This window comes from Capricornis sumatraensis, chromosome 9 (assembly GCF_032405125.1).
Source record: "Capricornis sumatraensis isolate serow.1 chromosome 9, serow.2, whole genome shotgun sequence".
In the NCBI taxonomy this organism is placed as follows: domain Eukaryota; kingdom Metazoa; phylum Chordata; class Mammalia; order Artiodactyla; family Bovidae; genus Capricornis; species Capricornis sumatraensis.
The window spans coordinates 59,150,791-59,170,052 of record NC_091077.1 but is presented as its reverse complement, the minus strand read 5'-3'; the positions used below and the strand labels follow the sequence as shown (position 1 = coordinate 59,170,052).

Sequence of the window (19,262 nt, the reverse complement as noted above, 5' to 3'; positions counted from 1 at the left end):
AATCCCAAATAAAAATAAATTTCTCTATAAAAAAAGGAAATAGCTTTGGATTGAAAAAGTTAAGAAAACGTATATTTTGTTTACCGTCTGGGGGCCAGGTAAGGGGTGATTTAAAAAAGGAAATCCAGAACTCCCCAGTGGTTCATTGGTTAGGACTTGGTGTTTTTCATGCTGGAATCAATCCCTGTCCAGGGAACAATCTTAATCCCACAGGCTGCACACAGTGACCAAGAAACAACAAAACAACCCCACTCTTGCGTTGAAACCATGTTTCTCATACTTACTTTATATTTAAAGGACCACAGAAGCACAATGGTCTAAAAAATCACTTATGAAAATGCTCCTCGATCGCTCATTTTGTTTGTATTTTTGTGTATTTTATAGTCTTCCTGACCTTGGAGAATTGGCCTTGTGCGGGAGAAGTCCTAGGTATCCCAGCAGCACACGCCCCTCTCATCACCCAGGTTGTGTGCTCTAGGGCTTCCCTCTCTGAGGGCGGGGTGGGCCTTCTGTTGCAGCAAGCTGACTGTGTGGGCGGGTCTGTAGGCGGGGCTGGCCCCAGGCCCAGCCTTGTGCAGAAGCAGGGTCACAAGAGGGCCCTGGAACTAGTGCTGTCTTGGGGTCCTGAAAACTCCGGGACTGTTGCTCGCCTACTGGTGGGTAAGCCAGGTCCTGGGGTTAATGCTGGACGATTGGCAGGCAGAGCTGAGTCCTAGAGTCTGGTTGCAGGACCCAGGGGTCCCAGAGCCAGTGTCAGTGCCTGGTAGTAGACGGCTGGTTCCTGACACAGTTGGACTTGGGGTCTGGGGTATCCTGAAGCTTGTGATGAACTGCAGTTGGGCAGGACCAGGGCCCAGCTGGTTCCAGGGCAGAGTCTGACTTTCTGTGGGCAGGCTGGTCTGCAGGCTGTGGGATTGTGGTGGTGTCTGCCCCCTGGAGGGTGAGGCTGCTCCAGAGGCATGGGCCGGCTTCCCGGAGGGCGGGGCCAGGGCCCGGGTCGGGGGGATTCTGGGACTGCTCCTGCGCACTGGTAAATAGAGCTGAGTCCTGGCTCTCAGGTGGGCAGGGCGTTTGTGTCCAGAGGCCTCTGTGGGCTCCGATGTTCTTTCTGCAGTGGGTCTGCTGAAGGGTGGGACCGTATTCACATCCAGTTAGTTGCTTGGCCTGAGACATCGCAGCACTGGTGCCTGTGGGCTGTTGGGTGGGGCCAGGTCTTGGCACTAATCAGGTGAAGGGAGGATTCTGCCACGGCTCCTACCAGCGCCGGAGCTCCCAAGAATGGCTGCTGCCACTGTCTCCATCCCCAGGGTGGCTGCAGCTCCCCACTCTCTCCGTCCGCCTCTCCGGGAGACTCTCCAAGACCAGCAGGTGGGTCCAGGCCGGGCTCCGGGGCAAGTCACTGCTTTCGCCCTGTGCCAGAGCCTGTGCAATTTTGTGTGCCCCCTTTTCCAGTGAAGTCTCTATGAACCCCAGTCCTGTTTATATACCTAACAGAGTATTACTCAGCCTTTAAAAGAATATAATGTTGCCATTTGCAAGGACATGGATGGACTTGGATGGTATCATGCTAAATGAAATGTCAGACAGAGAAAGTCAGTATTGTATGATAGCACTTGTATGTGGAATCTGAAAACTACAACAAACTAGTGAATATAGCAAGAAAAAAATCAGACTCACAGATACAGAGAACAAACTAATGGTTACCAGTGGGGAGAAAGAACGGGGGCAAGATAGAGGTAGAAGATTAAGAGGTATTAATACAACCTATTATGTATAAAATAATCTACCTCCTATTAAAAATACATGAAAAATTTTCTAAAAATCTGTAAGGATATACTGTAAAACACAGGGAGTACAGTCGTTATTTTATAATAAATGAAGTATAAAGTTTAAAAATTGTGAAACACCATATTCACAGTTGTAACATATATATATATGATACATCAACCATACTTCAGTTAAGAAAAAAAAGTGTTCCAGAAAACAAAAAATAAAGACACTTAAGGGACAGCTGGTTCTACTTCACAGATAAGGAAATTAAGACTCAGGGTAGTGAATTACCTGGTCAGCATTGTAAAGTCAGCTCAGAGTTTTTGTACATTTTCTCAAATAATTTATAATCAGAATCTAGTCATGAGAAAAATACCACACAAATGTCAAGTGAGAAACATTCTACAGTGTTATATATAGCTGACCAGTGCTATATAAGACTATCAAGGCCTTCAAAATAAGGGAAGTCTAGAACCTTAGTAGTAAAAACAGTTGATAGATATGATGATCACCTGGGGAGTTTTATAAACAGCACCTGGTCTCCTCAGATTGTGATTCAGGTGCTCTGCCTTAGACCTTGGGCATTGATCTTTAAAAGAATCCAAGCTAAATACGTGGCTACAGTTGGGGGTAACAGAAGGAGAGGTAGAAATATCTCTGGAACCCCATTCCAGCCATTTTTTACTACTGTGAACCAGAGGTTTTGTATTTAATAGAAGCATACACTTTTCTGCAACTTGCTTTATTTACCTAAGATAAACTGGGATTTTTCAATGCAAAATTATTCTTTGGAAATATTAACGAGATGCCTTTAGTGCTATGTAAGTGTTAGTTTAAGCATCCATATTAATGGAAATCTACTCATTTCACTCATGCTCAGAAAGATTTAATTTTTCCATTGCCTGTTGGAAGAAATCTTGATTCCAGCTTGTGCTTCTTCCAGCCCAGCGTTTCTCATGATGCACTCTGCATATAAGTTAAATAAGCAGGGTGACAATATACAGTCTTGACATACTCCTTTCTCAATTTGGGAAATAAGATTGCTGGGAGAAATATCAATGACCTCATGTATGCAGGATGACACCACCCTTTGGGCAGAAAATGAAGAACTACAGAGCCTCCTGATAAAAGTGAAAGAGGAGAGTGAAAAAGTTGGCTTAAAACTCAGCATTCAGAAAACTAAGATCATGGCATCCAGTCCCATCACTTCATGGCAAATAGATGGGGAAACAGTGTCAGACTTTATTTTTCTGGGCTCCAAAATCACTGCAGATGGTGACTGGAGCCATGAAATTAAAAGACGCTTACTCCTTGGGAAAAAAAGTTATGACCAACCTAGACAGCATGTTAAAAAGCAGAGACATTACTTTGCCAACAAAGGTCCATCTAGTCAAGGCTATGGTTTTTTCAGTAGTCATATATGGGTGTGAGAGTTGGACTGTGAAGAAAGCTGAGTACCGAAGAATTGATGCTTTTGAACTGTGGTGTTGGAGAAGACTCTTGAGAGTCCCTTGGACTGCAAGGAGAACGAATTAGTCCTTCCTAAAGGGCAGCAGTCCTGAATGTTCGTTGGAAGGACTGATGTTGAAACTAGAACTCCAATACTTTGGCCACCTGATGCGAAGAACTGACTCATTTGAGAAGACCCTGATGCTGGGAAAGATTGAAGGCAGGAGGAGAAGGGGATGACAGAGGATGAGATGGTTGGATGGCATCACCGACTCAATGGACATGAGTTTAAGTAAACTCTGGGAGTTAGTGATGGACAGGGAGTCCTGGTGTGCTGCAGTCCATGGGGTCACAAAGAGTTGGACATGACTGAGCGACTGAACTGACTGATGGTAGGAGAATAGATTTCAAAAGTTCTCATCTCCAGTGTTGCAGAAGGACTAAGAAAATTCACAGGTCCTGATTTATAAGGAATTAGTGGATTCTGATAGTGGGAAGATCTCTGTGGCTAGGACAGAGAAAGTTAGAGGAGTCCAGGCAGACAATGACTTTGAACAGATAGGAAGGAGCCAGGGACTTGCTGGTCTCATGAGCTGCTAAAGGATTAAGGGCATTGATGATAAGGAAAAGAATGTGAAGTGTTTTTAGGAAAAGATTTCTAAACTCTTTGGAATGATCAAAAGTGGCTGTAGTCAAACTTGCTATCAGGACGATGATTATCCTGTGGATCAGGGGTAGAATATGAAGGTTGTCCTAAATATTAGGGACCCAAGGGTTGTAAGCTAGGATAGCAGTAGTACATCATAAAATGCATATTTCAAACAGGTCACTCTTGCTGCTTTATGAGGAATGAATTAAAAAGACGGAAAGTAAAAGGACACAAATCATTTAAGGAGATCTTGCGGTGTTTCAGGAGGAGACAATGAATAGTAGCTTGACTTAGATATAGGCAATTAAGGAGAGAAGTGAATAGCACCTGTTTCACTGGTATTCTCCTGCATTGATTGTTCAATGATTCATTCATTAAAACAAATTCCTTCTGTGTACAAAAAAAGTCTAAAAATTTCTCCCTCAAGATGCTCACTATATATTTGCAAGATTGCATTAATGTCTTTTCATGTGATTATTAAATGCCTCTTTAATATTACAGACTAATTGTTCGAGCATACTCAGTTGTAGCTTCCACAGAACATTTTCCTGAGATAATTCTGATAGTAAAAATACAGAAATAATTTATTTGTGTGTGTGTGCAAAACAAATGTGGGTAGATATAGAACTTCATTATATCTTTTATCCTTAAGTATTTAAGAAAAAGTTACAAGTTCTGTCTGTGCCGTGGCATCATTGTGTCTGAAGTATGAGGTCTGTGTTCAGTATGAATTGTTTTGTTTGTGAGGCACAGGCAAATAAAAAAAAAACTAAACTAACTTATTTAACCTTAATGGTAATTAAGTACTGAGGTATTTTCCAGCATTAAATTCTATTCTGTATATGTGTATATTAATTTCAAAATAATTTAGTTCCACAATATGAGGCATTTTGCTCTGGGCTCAGTATCCCCTCTGTTTAATCTTCCATTAAGCAGAATCGCAGGGAAACATCCTGGAGTACTAGGAAAAGTCCAAGATAAGAGTTTGCTTAGATTCTATCCATTTGAATTTGGGATTGAGTTTCTAGATGAATCATGTATGAGGGGATTCCACAGTTGATCTCTGAGGTTTGTTCATTGCCAATTAGATATGCAGAATTGAATGCCCTTAGTATGCCTCTTAATGACTCACATATCCCTTAGTGATAGCTTTCTGCATCTTTTTTTTTTCTCCCCTCACTTTCCCAGACCATGACACATTATGTTTCTCTCTCCTTTGATTTAACCGCTTATCCTGTCTGATACCACAGCTTCCCTCTACATTTTCATCTGGACCATGTGCCTTATTCCATTGTCTGTATCCTGCTATGTTTGTTGGGTTCTACCCATAATATTCCAAATATGGATTGCCATCTGAATACCTTACTGTTGAACAGAGCTCCTGTGGATATAAAAGGACCTGTAGTTATCACTGACCTGCAGATCTTGTGCAAGCTCTCTGACTTCATTTTCATTAAACCATTCTTTTCACCAGCTCTGATCCCAACATTATGTTGGGTTTGTTCCCTTTGTTGGGCCCATCTTGCTAACCAATATGATTAACATCCTGGTGAGATTCATTCTAAGCATTCTGTTTTGGGATGATACCAGACGTGAAACACAACTTCAGATAAACACAATAAATTTCTATGTTTCAGGTCTGTAGATCAGTGGTTTTAAACTCTAGTTGTACTCACATATCCCTTTAAGAATCTAATGCAGGAATTCCCTGGTAGTCCAGTGGTTAGGACTAAGTGCTTCCACTGCCCCAGGTCCAGGTTTGATCCCTGGTCGTTGGGGAACTAAGACCCCAGAAGCCGCAAGGAGTGGCAAAAAAAAAAAAAAAAAAGGTTTGGATACCCTCTGAAGAAAAAAGTTTCCAGGGAATTTATTTTGCATATTATTTCCATAGACCCTCTGAAGCCAATCACTGCATCCTTAAGAAATCTTGAATCAGTTTTACATCAAGTATCCAGAGACCACCTTTGTTAGAAACACCTGGAATGTGGTTTCAAGCTCCACTTTCTTGAGCTCTAGCAGAGACTTACAGCACCAGTATTTCTCAACTGGGGAATCTTTATTTTTTACATGTGATCCTGAGATTTTTACACTAATTAGGCTTTGCAAATTGCTGCTGAAGTTGCTGGTGCTGAAGTCTTAGCCATTTTGGCACTTTGGGAACAGGTGGATCATAGACGCAAGTTTTGGGAAAGTCTAGAAAATAAACAATCCCAGAAATTGGAACCATCTCTGGAACCAACTTTATTTGCAGTGAAAAGATCTAGAGAATAATGTAAGATCCATTGTATATATAAGACTCCTGCTGGCCTCAGTAGAACACCCAGGGAAATCCATTGTTTAAAGGGAATTCAAAGTGGATTCTGAGATTCCAGGTGATTGGTTGTAGCAAATGCTTAACATTTCCCCTCATGGTTCAGACTCAGTTTTCCATTACTCAACCTGAAAACAAGATAATGAGAGCAATCAAGGACCAAGTAATTGTGGCATCACCATACAGAGACAAATGGGAAAAGGCTGTGGCTAGCCTGTTTCACATGGAACATTCTGAGAATTTGTATACTCTGTGGCATTCTTTTCCTGTCCCTGGGCCAGGTGCCTTATCTATAAAATGAGAAGGTGTCCAGTCTGCCTTCCAACTTATATTTTATAGCTATAGAGGACACTTACCTTTAATATTTACATTAACATTAACCTTAATAAATTCTGGAACTCTCCAAAACAGAGGAAGTACAATTTTTACTTTATTCCTTTCATTCAGAGATGTATTCATTAATTTTGAAAGCTGAACTATCTTTTAGTCACACATTCTAATTTTAAATGGCCGTGTCATCTCATCGCAACTCTTAAAATTTGGCTTGGCTTACCAAATCCAACTTTTAATATTATTTAAATTTAAAGTATATTTTAGTAGTCATCGCTTAGTAATCTGTGAGATTCATAATCCTCTTTGCCCCCTAATATATTTTGTCTGCTGCCTTTCCTTGCAAAAATGAAGGCTCCATGGAAACAAGAGATTCTGTATTTTGTTCACCATCTTAGTGCTTCGAACAATGCCTGGTACATAGCAGATGTTTAATGAATATTTGGTAAATGAATGACTCAGTAATAAGCTTGCACCTATTTAAAAAGCTGAATGTATCACATTTTCTCAGGAAATGACTGACTTTACTGTTCAAGGCTAAGTGTCCTTTTATGTTTCCTTTGGACAGACATCCAAAGTGCTATGGAGAGATAACTATGGGAGATGTAATGAAAAATATTCGTTTAGTCCCTTTGGATCAGAATAGTACTTCCTAGTACAAACAAACCTAAACTCCTCTTACCTTTGGGCTTCATTAAATGCACAGCGGTTGCCATAGGTTTTTCCATCAGAACCACAGACTGGTTCATAGTTAGGCTGACATTTTGTTTTTCCGGTTGGGTTCTTGTTGCTAGTATGGCCAGTCTTCAGTAATGTGAAAGACCATTAGGTAAAATATGGGATACTCTAATTATGTCATTGTAATAAAACATGTATTTATTACTCATTAACTACTGATTAAGCATTGTACTCAATCAATTATTTTGTTGACCCTTTACATTTTAATGTAATCTGTGCAACAGTATGAAAGAAGAGTTTATTTTTTTTTCCAGGAGGACAGTGCATTTAAGTGACAAGCACAAAATCATATATGGACTAACTACCCAATCTGGAATTGAAACTCTGAGTTATCTGGTTCTAGAACCTCTGCTCTTACTGTGTATCCCAGACTGCCTCACTTGAATGCTTTGTACACAAACTGGCAAATACAAAACACATATGGTCATTACTTACTGAACCTTTCTTTTTTCTTGTTTCATATGAGAAAATGAGTCAGGAGGTAGGATTATGAGGGTTTGGTTAACTATAGCAGCGCCTGAAGCATATCTCAGAATCAAGTTATAGGATGGCAGAAGGCTGTGACCATAAAGAAGCTTTGACCAGCAAATGAGAGCAGAGGCACTAAATGGAATGGTGAGTGCCTCCAGTAGGGAGCTTAGACTTCCTAGAGCTAAGGAAGGTGACAGATAACTCTAAACCACTGGAAATGACAGAGGTTTGCTATTCATTTTATATACATCTGTTATTTTCATTCACACCTACTCTGTGAATTGGACAGGGTTATCTCCCCCATTTTAGAAAAGAATATAAAATTGAGAAAGATTAGGTGATGATTTAAACATTCAGAAACATGCAGGTGATGGCATTAAGGTCTGGACAGCAGGGATGTCCCTGGGAGATTACTACTACATGCTAGAAGAGGCATAAGGACAAGGCGTATTTGGCTGCTTTTACTTGAAAGGGTATTGATGAATGACACGTTTTGAGGTAAAAAATGAAGTTTTCCTTAAGATAACAAGGTGGAGGAAGTGTTCTAGAAAACGGTTTTGAATCTACTAAGTGGAGTGTTCAAAGTAATTGCTGAATGGAATTAGAAAGCTGGCTGTTGGGAAAGAGACTGGCAAGGAAAGGCTAAGTATAGCAGGACTTAGAAGGGAATATGGGAGACATGGCTATGTACCTGTTTGCAATGATGCCTCTCAAATACAAGCCACTTATTTCCTCATCTGACAAATAGTTCAAGAGAAATTATCATATGCCTATCCTGTTTTAGGATCTGGGAATACAAGTTTGAAAAGAAATGGCACTTTGTCTGGAAATTCTCTCATTCTCTCATTAATGGCAGTCCAGTGGTTAGGACTCCAGGCTCCTATTGAAGGGGGCATGGGTTTGATCCCTGGTTGGGTAACTAAAATCCTGCAAGCCACGTGACCAAAAAAATAAATGAAATTAAAATGGCACTTTCTTTAAGAAGTTAATGCTCTAATTGAATAACAATCAATTGTAAAGAACAATGTCCATTCTGTGATAGAAGCTATCATTAGTATCAAGAATACATTCTTGGAAAACTACAGGATTTTGTACGATGTGGCTGGTGTGTGAGCAAGAGTGACGTGAAGTATCCAATCATGGTTTTATTGTCTAGGTAGTGTGGTGTGTCACTGAAGAATTTTTAGTAGGAAAGTGATAGATTAGACTTGTGACTCAGAAATACTGTTTAAGTGGTTTGTATATTATGGGTGGGATGAAAATAGACATGAAAGTTAATTCTGGTGGCTATGGGAACTCTGTTATTGAGGGTCTGAGCTAGTTCAATATAGGTGGAAAGCCTTGAGAGGTAAACCGTAGAAGACAATGAGACAGAATGGAAGAGCGTGACACTCACTAATGATTATAGGTATATAGGAAAGTAACCACCTCCAGTTCCCTCTCATTTTGTTAAATCAGTGTTGTCACCAACTGTTTGTCGTTAGTACAGTGTATTCTTTTAACTGGAAAATAGAATGACTGAAGTAAGTTGACTGGGGGAATAAAAAGAGAAATTAACACTAACCTGAATCTCCATTGTATTGTCATTCAAAGGGTTGACTCCAGTTTTTCTTTCTTCTTGATTATAAAAAGACTTTGATTTTCCCTGCTGGCTAGACAATCCTGGCTTTCCTTTTTGCCTAGATGACCCTGGACTCCCTTGCTGGCTAGATGACCCTGGACTCCCTTGCTGGCCAGCTGACCCTGGCTTCCCTTGCTGGCCAGCTGACCCTGGCTTCCCTTGCTGGCCAGTTGACCCTGGCTTCCCTTGCTGGCCAGCTGACCCTGGCTTCCCTTGCTGGCTAGATGACCCTGGCTTCCCTTGCTGGCTAGATGACCCTGGCTTCCCTTGCTGGCTAGATGACCCTGGCTTCCCTTGCTGGCTGAAAGATTCTGGTTTTCCTTGCTCATTAGAAGCTTCTGGATTCCCTTTTTGGTTAGATTGTCCTGAATTCCCTTGCAGACTCCCAGGCTGATTGAAAACTCCTGGCCTCCCTTTCTGTTTAACATTTTCTGGTTTTCCTGGCTGAATAGAATATCCTGGTTGTCCTTGCAGAATGAGTGGCCCTGGTTTTCCTTGGGTGTTGCTTCCTGTTTCCCTTTCAGGTTCTTTTTGTCCTCCTTGCTGATTAGCTTCATTTTCTCTCTCTAGAATAAGTGCAGGTTCTGGACTGTCTCCTAGTTTAAAAACACTTCCAGTCTTCAAAGGGTGGGTTGAAGATACTGGAATGATAATGATAAGCACACAAAAAGAAGTTGTTTATCTTTAAGAATATAAAATCAATAGTATTCATCCCAAGATACAGCATGCATTTAATGCCTCTTTGATCTTTTAAAACCAAACCCCAAGCTGGAGTCTTCCCACTGTGTCTCATAACCTGATTATTTGAGTCCTCCTTTTTTTTCTTGACTGTATTACATGGTTTCCAAAAAGAATGGTGTCAAGCTATCTTGCCCCTTTTCGAAACCAGGGTCTGAATTATTTGAACTGGGCCTTCAGATTATCCTGAGCTTCCCTGGTGGCTCAGATGGTGCCTGCCTGCAATGCGGGAGACCTGGGTTGAGAAGATCCCTGGAGAAAGGAATGGCAGTCCATTCCAGTATTCTCGCCGTGAGAATCCCACAGACAGGGGAGCCTGATGGGCTACAGTCCATAGGATCACAAAGAGTCGGACACGACTGAGTGACTAACACTTTTCAGATTACCCCAAAGTCCTGATTTAATGGATTACTAATTAATCAAATGCTTCCCTGGTGGCTAAGCTGGTAAAGAATCTACCTACAATGTGGGAGACCTGGGTTCTATCCCTGGGTTGGGAGGATCCCCTGGAGAACGGAAAGGCTACCCATTCCAGTATTCTAGCCTGGAGAATTCCAAGAGGGGTCACAAAGAGTTGGACACAACTGAGAGACTTTCACTTTCAATTAATCAGACAGCCTCTACTTAATGCCTGTTGTAAGGATGTGAGAGTTGGACTGTGAAGAAAGCTGAGTGCCGAAGAATTGATGCTTTTGAACTATGGTGTTGGAGAAGACTCTTGAGAGTCCCTTGGACTGCAAGGAGATCCAACCAGTCCATTCTAAAGGAGATCAGTCCTGAGTGTTCACTGGAAGGACATGCTGAAGCTGAAACTCCAATACTTTGACTACCTGATGCGAAGAGCTGACTCATTGGAAAAGACTCTGATGCTGGGAAAGAATGAGGCAGGAGGAGAAGGGGACGGCAGAGGGTGAGATGGTTGGATGGCATCACTGACTTAATGGACATGGGTTTGGGTGGACTCTGGGAGCTGGTGATGGACAGGGAGGCCTGGTGTGCTGTGGTTCATGGGGTCACAAAGAGTTGGATACAACTGACCAACTAAACTGAAAACTTTCAGCACATCACAGAACACACATTCAGAACCTCACTGTACAGAAGATGCCATCATCAACTTTCCAGACAAAACCTATCAGGCATGAGCCCTCCTTCCACATCCTTTCTCCCATCTCCATATATGTTTTCTGTAGTCATCTTCTTTCCCCCTTGTCACTGTCTCGAAGGCAGTCATTTCCCTTCTTCAGGGAACTTCCAAACCTTTGGAAAGTATAGGAGGATTTCACTTGCATTTGCTACTGGTCCTGCTTTATATTTCCATGAGTATACACCATAAGTGTGTCTCTCTGCTGCTAGGTCACTTCAGTCATGTCCGACTGTGTGGTCCCATAGACGGCAGCCCACCAGGCTCCGCCATCCCTGGGATTCTCCAGGCAAGAACACTGGAGTGGGTTGCCATTTCCTTCTCCAATGCGTGAAAGTGAAAAGTGAAAGGGAAGTTGCTCAGTCGTGTCCGACTTTTCGCGACCCCATGGACTGCAGCCTACCAGGCTCCTCCGCCCATGGGATTTTCCAGGCAAGAGTACTGGAGTGGGGTTCCAGATTTAACTAAAAATCAGATGCCTCCTAAATTGTTTTTTATTGAGTATGCTGTGGTATTCTACATTGATAGTGGTTAAGGTCCTAACCCAGGCATAGGAGTTTAGCAGTTAGTAACATGGTTTATTCAACTGTGGTGTAACCTGAGGTGAGGTCTGTGGGTATAATCTAGCTGTTCATTCAATGTACCAAAAAATATATTGAGAGTCCATTACTATGCCAGAACTGTAGTAAAATCTAGAGATAAGAACTCTGATCAATGCATGTATGATTCTGCCCTCAAGAGGCTGACAGGGGTCTGTGTAATAGTGGGTACAACTAAGCAAATAGGAATTTATAGTAGAATGATCAGTGCTATAATGTAAGAAGTAATTAGACAGAGGAAAGATATCTTTCCCAGAGGAAAGAGAGCAAGGAGTAGAGCATCATATCTTCTTCCTGGAGGAAGTGACATATAAGAAGTATAGGCCATAGCCTGAAAAATGGATAAGAAAAGAAATATTTCTGACAGAGAGATGGGTTTATGCATGAATTCTAAGAAATGTTGTTCATTAACAGGCACTGACTTCAAGTAGAAATCAATGAGAGTAGAGATATGGATGAAATGGAAAAAATTAATTGGTCAATCTGGGTTTTTTTTGTTAATTATGTTTAGTTTTTTTTAATAGGTCATACAAGCAAAATGCATCAAATTCTGAAAATACAAAGGTGCAAACAGTTTAGAGTAACTTTTCCTTCCTTTCTTGTTCCAATCCCCTCATATCCTTACCTAGGACACAATTACATTTCCCAGGGTTTTTTGTATCATTCCATAGATATCTTGTATGTTTGCAATCATATTTGAATATATTTTTCCACACAGTTGGTAGCATACCATATATGCTGTTCTACTCATTTTCTCCCTGACAGTACAGTGAGGCAATCTCTAGATCAGTGCTTACAAAGCAACTTCTTTATTTTTCCTTAGTGACTACACTATCTCATTTGTCACATTTACCGTAATTTATTTAACCAGTTTCTTAGCAATAAGTAGTTGGTTTATTTTCCTCTCTTAATATTACAAACAATGATTTGATGAAAACCCTAATAAATATGTCATTTCTCCCATGGATAATATAAATTTTTAGAATAGAAACTAGGAGTGGAATTTTTAGTTAAAGAAGATAACTAAGATATAAGAATGTGTTTTATCCACCTATTTTTTAAGCTAAAATTTTGTAAAATAAGTATTTTTAGTTTTGGTTTTGTAGACTATTCACTTTTCTGATTTACCCAAATTCTAAATACATGATTGGCACGACTTTATATTGTACTAGGCATTCCCGAGTTCTCTCTCTTCTTCACCCTCCATGTCTAATATTAACATATGTTCTTTCATTAACAAATGACTATTGAATACAAACTAAATGTCATTCAGCAAGATGCTGAAGTACACAGGCGATATGGTACCTGTCATTGTGAAACATATCTGTTCTAGTGACCAGTTGCAGCTGTATGTTTTTTTTTCCTTCTGAAATGTATACTCTTTTCTCCTCCCTTCTCCCATTCCATCACTTCACTCTCTATTCTTATTTCTTGACTCTAATACTTCAGCAGATCCCTAAATGTCACTTCTGTACAACTTTTCTCACGTGTAATTCGTTTTAAGTATCACTGTAGCCTGACATTCCATAACGGAATGGGTCTGATCACCCCTGTACTCAACAGTCTGAAATAACTGCAGTGTTTTCAATGAGAAGAGAATAATTTCTTGTGTTCCCATTCTAAGCAGCTGAAGGTCATAGGCACTTTACTTCCATTATTTCATTTTACTAGATGTAGGGAAAAAATGGTCAAGTAGGAGGTCATAATTTGGAGATATTAGTACAGTGGAATTGGTTTCACTTATCATACTTTTATTATCTTAAGAAATGTATTATCTGTATCATTTATTATCTTGACAAATTTATTGCTAGCTAGGAATTTATATCTCTGAAAATAGACAACCTGACTGTGTTGAGGTAAGGAATAGAGAGAAGCATTGTTGAAGGAGAGTTACTTGTGAAGATCTCAAGTAATGATAGCTAATGCTATCATGATTCCTATGATAACCTGTAGAAACGTATAATTATTTCCATTTTTGCAAATGAGAAAGCTGAGGCTAGAAAAAGTTAAATTGCCCCAAAAGTGCATAAATAGAAAATTGAACTGTCAGGATTTGAACCCATTTCTATTTGACCACACTACCCTGGATCATCACACAGAACTGTACCCTTTGTGGAACATGATCTTGAACATACACAAATTCTCATGATCCTGTCACACTGAATTTTCTTTCCAGCCTAATGTCTTGCTTTTCTCATTATTTTTTTTCTTTGCCTCTGCTGCTCTTAAGCCACATCAGACTATCCACTGTTCTCTTACCTGGTCACTAATCTTTGTGCCTTTGGTCTATATTTAAGTGGCTTGTAATTACCTTTTTTCAGTCCTCTGACAAAGATTTCCCATTTTAAAGTTTCTGACAAGACATTACTAAATCACTCAACATTTCTAATTCTTTACTTTTAGATTTGGAAAGAAAGCCATTGAATGTAACTTTTCTTACCTGAGAACATGGCCAAGAACATGAAGGGGAGGAAAATGAAAGCCTCCATGTTAGAACCAGTTGGTTGTTGGATGTTCAGTAGATACTTTCTGAATAAACCATGCTGATTGCCACCATGTTATATATTTGGAAAATTCTCCACCCTTATTGCTAAACACAGTCACTATGTTAAAAAAAAAAATTACAGTAAATTTTGAAACCTGAAAGGTGTTCCTTCTTAAGTAGATTGTCATGTTTAAAATTAGCTTCACGCCCTGACTCTCATAAATATCCAAACTTTAATATGCTCCTATCAGATATCTTCCTCCCAGAAAAAATTTAAAAGGTATAACCCATCTGAGAAAGTGATGAATTCACTGTTCATTTTTTTTGTTAAGAGATGACTGATCTTCAGTCAATACTGTTACTGATACTCCAAGTTTAGTGTGTCACAGTAGAGACACTGTAGAGATCCCCACAAAATTTTCCTACAGATGAGTTATGTGCAAAATATTTACCTCAAATTATATTTTATAAGCAAGTGAAAATGCATTGATATTGGTCACTAGCAAGTGATGAGTACACCCAGTGGGGAATGATAATGGGTAATGTATTTCTATGAGGTAACAAGAGACAAAGATCTCATGTTTGAGAATAACATTACACTATCGACCCTTTTGCCTTAAGCTATTACAGCAAACAAGTTCATGTGAATATCACCTTGGGACTTCTGGTCGGTAATTAACTCATTTTTATGAAACACTGAAGTATTGTGTTCGAGATTGGCTGCCTTATACAAGAGAAAATTAAGCATGGCCAAAAGAGGCTTTTATAATGGGAGGCCTAGAGACCATATAGAAGAATCTTACATGTAAGAATGTAAGATTTTAAAATTTAAAAAAAAAAATAAATAAATAAAAAAGAAAAAAAAAAGAATAGTAAGGTTGATTGATGGTGCTAGGGAGCATAAGCTTGAGTGAAAACAGACTTAGGATTAATACTGCCATTGGAATCGTCATCTGAAGAGTGTTAGTATGGAGAAACAAGATATTATTTGATCTGCATAGTTCCAGATGGCAGAACTAGTTCCAGTATAAGAAGGTGCAAGACAAACTGTTTTAAATCCTAAAGAAAATTTCTGCTTTGGGAAGGGTGGTAAACTAAGTGATTCTTATAATCCCTTCCAATTTTAAGATACTCAGATTTAGTGGTTCTGGATTGTGTTTGATTTTCATTTTAGCTTATTTAGAAGGGAAATTTTGGAAATGATAAATGATTTATTTGAACCAAGCTAACAATTTTAAGACATCAAAAAGGAAAATTTTAAATTTTCAGTAATAAGGTAACTTTTCCCCCTAGCTAATTTTTCTTTGTTCTGACTGGGCTTCATATGAATGTCAGAAGAGGTTGTATTGAACCAGAAGACCTTGAATTGTGTGTGTGTGTGTGTATAGACACACACGCATACATATATGTTTATGTGGCAGTGGTTTAGTCACTAAGTTGTGTCTGCCTCTTGGGACCCCATGGACTGTATAGTCCACTAGGCTCTTCTTTCCATGGGATTTCCCAGGCAAGAATACTGGAGTAGGTTGCCATTTCCTTTTCTAGGGGATCTTCCCAACCCAGGAATCGAACTTGAGTCTCCTGCATTGGCAGGTGGAGTCTTTACTGCTGAGCCACCAGGGAAGCCCCCATATGTTTATATATATGTATATTTTATTTACAAATAAATATATATATATAATACCCCATATAATATGTGTATATTGTTTTTAAACATCCTATAATTTTTACTAAAATTTTATTACAAATTTTCAAAATACCAACAAGTTAAAAAAATTTGCAATGAAAGCCCATATACATGCCACCAAGATTCTTTAGTTCATCATTTGCTCTACCATGTGTATTGATAAAAATGGGTAAACTTTATGCAAATTACTTTTACACCCAGATACTCAGGTGTAGATTCCAATGCAGTAAATTCTCAAATAACAGCAAATGGACCACAAGAGCTGCGTTTGCATTTTGCTTTTTTTTTCAACTTCAGCTTTGTCATACTTGAAAATAGCCTATGTAAAAAACAAATATGATGAGTGCCTTGTATGTGAGGATACTGCAGTTAGAAGGTAAAGTCTCATGGAAGCCTGTGCTCTGAGATCTCAGTGACTGCCTCTGTGGATTAGTTGAAGTTATCACTGATTGTGCTGAGTAAGGTAGCCCTTTTTCCCTCTTTAACATATCTCTTCTCCAAACCATTCCAAAGAGCTTTTTGAGTAATTGCTTTTAATCCTCTAATTTTCCTAAATGGGAAATCTAATTTCTCCTTTAATTGTGGGAACTTTCCAACCTTTAGAATTATCTTCCATTACCATGTTCCTTTACATTTTGGAATAAGATCGAAATTCTATTTTAGAGTAGGCTCAGAATATGCTCTCCACAGTCACTTGTTAGAGAAGGGAAAAGGGTGTTTCATGTGTTTGGGAGTGAGATTCTAAATAGAAGATATCCTTTCAGTAGTCATCATATCTGGCTGGAAATAACAATAATAGCAGTAAAGTCAGAAGACCTGAGGTTCTGTCTCTCCTCTCATTTAGTTATGTGATCTGATACAAGCTTATCTTTCTCTTTTCATCTGCCTTTTTCCATCTTCCTTATTTCTAAAATCATGATGATAATACTCCACTGAGAGGGTCAGAGTTTGCTAAGTGTTTCTGTGGTTTAGAGTTCATCCTGTAGTGTAGTAATTTTGGTTTCTGACTGTGGGCTGTTACAGCACTCGCTGTCCAGTTACTTGATTTAATCTCAACTGATCATTTGTCATGCAGCGAAAGGGAAGGAGACTTTGAACTCTCTGTTAGTTTCTCCTGGTGAATGGCCAGTATGTTTCCTTTTAATCCTTTCTGGAACCGTGGGGACTAACATGTGTCAAGTATTGTTCTTTGAATCCAAGGAGATATGTAAAGATTGAGCACAGTGAGGACAGAAGACAGGAGTTACATGGCACTCATTAGGCTATGCATGTCGTTGCATTAGTTGCTCAGTTGTGTCCGACTCTGTGATCCCATGGATCGTAGCCCACTAGGCTCCTCTGTTCATGGGATCATCCAGGCAAGAATACTGGGGTGGGTTGCCATTCCCTTCTCCATAGGTTATTCATATATAGATGCAAATAAGTTAAACTGAATCCAGAAGGCAAACTGATTTTTTGGTTTGGTTTTTGGAGTAGAAAACATAGTACGTCTTAAATTCCATGTCACTTTGCCAAAATTGTCAGGGGGAGACTTGCCTGTTGGTTACCACGTTTCATTAAATACTTCACAATATTAAGAAAGAAGCCAAAAATAAAGCACTTAGGTAATCTCTACCGATGGCTCCTCACCATTTCTCAGTTGATTTGATCATTTCATCCAGTCTTTACCCCATTGGAGGCATTAGTTTCAGAACACTGAAGTCCTGGAGAGTGGCTGATGCTTGAGATAGAATCTTGGGCATCTTCGTCTCTGCTTTGGTTGTCAGTTTCCTTATTTAACACATAATGTCTTCATGTAAACTGAAATTCAAATATATTCAATTTCATCATTGTTTGGGATGATACAGATATCTGACACACATTAATGTTGGTTATTGTTTGTATACTTAGGTGAATATTTGAAATTGGAAACATGACCGTTCCCATCTTTACTTAAGTTGAATACACATGATGTGACTGGAGAACAATAAAATATAAGGGAGAACATAATTATGATAATCATTAACTAAATTTGTTATAATTAAGGTGTTTACTGACTTGTTGCCTAGACTCTCATTAATGTGCAAGGGTGCAAATTCTAGGGATAAAATCTGAAGTATAATCTGTTTCTCACACCCAAATTAACTTCCTCTTCACCACCATAAATACAATGACTTCTTTTGTAAAGAAGTCTTACTTAAGAGTAAATAAATTACATAGAGTAAGTAAATTACTTAAGAGTAAATAAATTACATAGTTTGGACCTATGTTGATCATCAGATTTATTTAACCATTTGAGTCCAAGTTTTCTGTTACTTGTTTCTTAAACTATATTTCTAGTCATCCTCTGTATGATATCCACTGATAATTAGTCTTACAAATATATTTTAAAGGAAAGAGTATATTTTCAGAATGTTTATTAAGATCAGCATTAACAAATCCTCTTCATGCAAGTTACTCCTCTCCTACAGAAGAATCTGTCCCACTCCCTTTGAATCTGAGCTGGGCCAGTGACTTCCTTTGACCAATAGAATGTAGTGAATATGACAGCATGTCATTTTTAGGTCTAAGCCTTGAGAGCCTGGCAGAGTTGAGTGAGAAACTACAGAGAGACAGAGACAGGGAGACAAAGAAAAACCTCTCTAGCACCGCTCCTGAAACATCAGAAATGTGGCTGAATTCTTTGTGGATCCCAAGGGAGCCACACAGCCAGCACCATGTGGAGCAGAGGCAGACCGTTTCCGCTGAGCCTGCACAAATTGCAGAAAGTGAAGTTGCTCAGTCGTGTTTGACTCTGCGACCCCATGGACTGCAGCCTACTAGGCTCCTCCGTCCATGGGGTTTTCCAGGCAAGAGTACTGGAGTGGGTTGCTATTTCCTTCTCCAGGGGATCTTCCCAACCCAGGGATCAAACCAGGCCTCCCGCATTGTAGGTAGACGCTTTACTGTCTGAACCACCAGGGAAGTCCACAGATTGCAGAATTGTGGACTATAACTTACTATTTTTGTTTTAAGCCAATAAGTTGGAGATGATCTGTTATGCAAAGAGAGATAATTGTTATAATAACTGTTGAGAAGATAATGATTACTTTTTCACCTTGAATCAAGACCCCATGATAACCAAAATAGGTACCATGTATGAGAAGCTCTATGTACATTATCTCATTAACTTCTTCAAACAGTATTTGGTCACACCCTTAACTATATGTTGAGGAAACTCAAGCACAGTGTCATTAAATAGCTGTTTTCACCATCTATGGGGTCGCACAGAATCGGCCACGACTGAAGTGACTT

At 39.5% G+C, this 19,262-nt stretch overlaps 1 protein-coding gene across 1 annotated transcript; it reads right to left on the bottom strand.

Moving 5' to 3' along the window:
- Window positions 1-1,254: 1,254 nt before the first annotated feature.
- MARCOL (MARCO like) lies at window positions 1,255-14,306 on the bottom strand. Its single transcript, XM_068981112.1, has 5 exons — window positions 14,258-14,306; window positions 9,283-9,980; window positions 7,192-7,313; window positions 3,801-3,940; window positions 1,255-1,475 (listed from the first exon to the last, which is right to left on the bottom strand). The coding sequence occupies exons 1-5, from the start codon at window positions 14,304-14,306 to the stop codon at window positions 1,255-1,257; spliced, it is 1,230 nt and encodes a 409-aa protein (XP_068837213.1).
- Between the last annotated feature and the right edge of the window lie 4,956 nt (window positions 14,307-19,262).

Excerpts from the sequence above, each read along its gene's own strand:
- MARCOL (XM_068981112.1), bottom strand. The coding sequence starts at position 14,306 with ATGGAGGCTTTCATTTTCCTCCCCTTCATGTTCTTGGCCATGTTCTCA. Across the intron at positions 9,981-14,257 it reads GTTCTTGGCCATGTTCTCAG|TATCTTCAACCCACCCTTTG; the intron begins GTAAGAAAAGTT and ends TTATCATTCCAG. Across the intron at positions 3,941-7,191 it reads GCATTTAATGAAGCCCAAAG|GATAATCATCGTCCTGATAG; the intron begins GTAAGAGGAGTT and ends CCTGATCCACAG.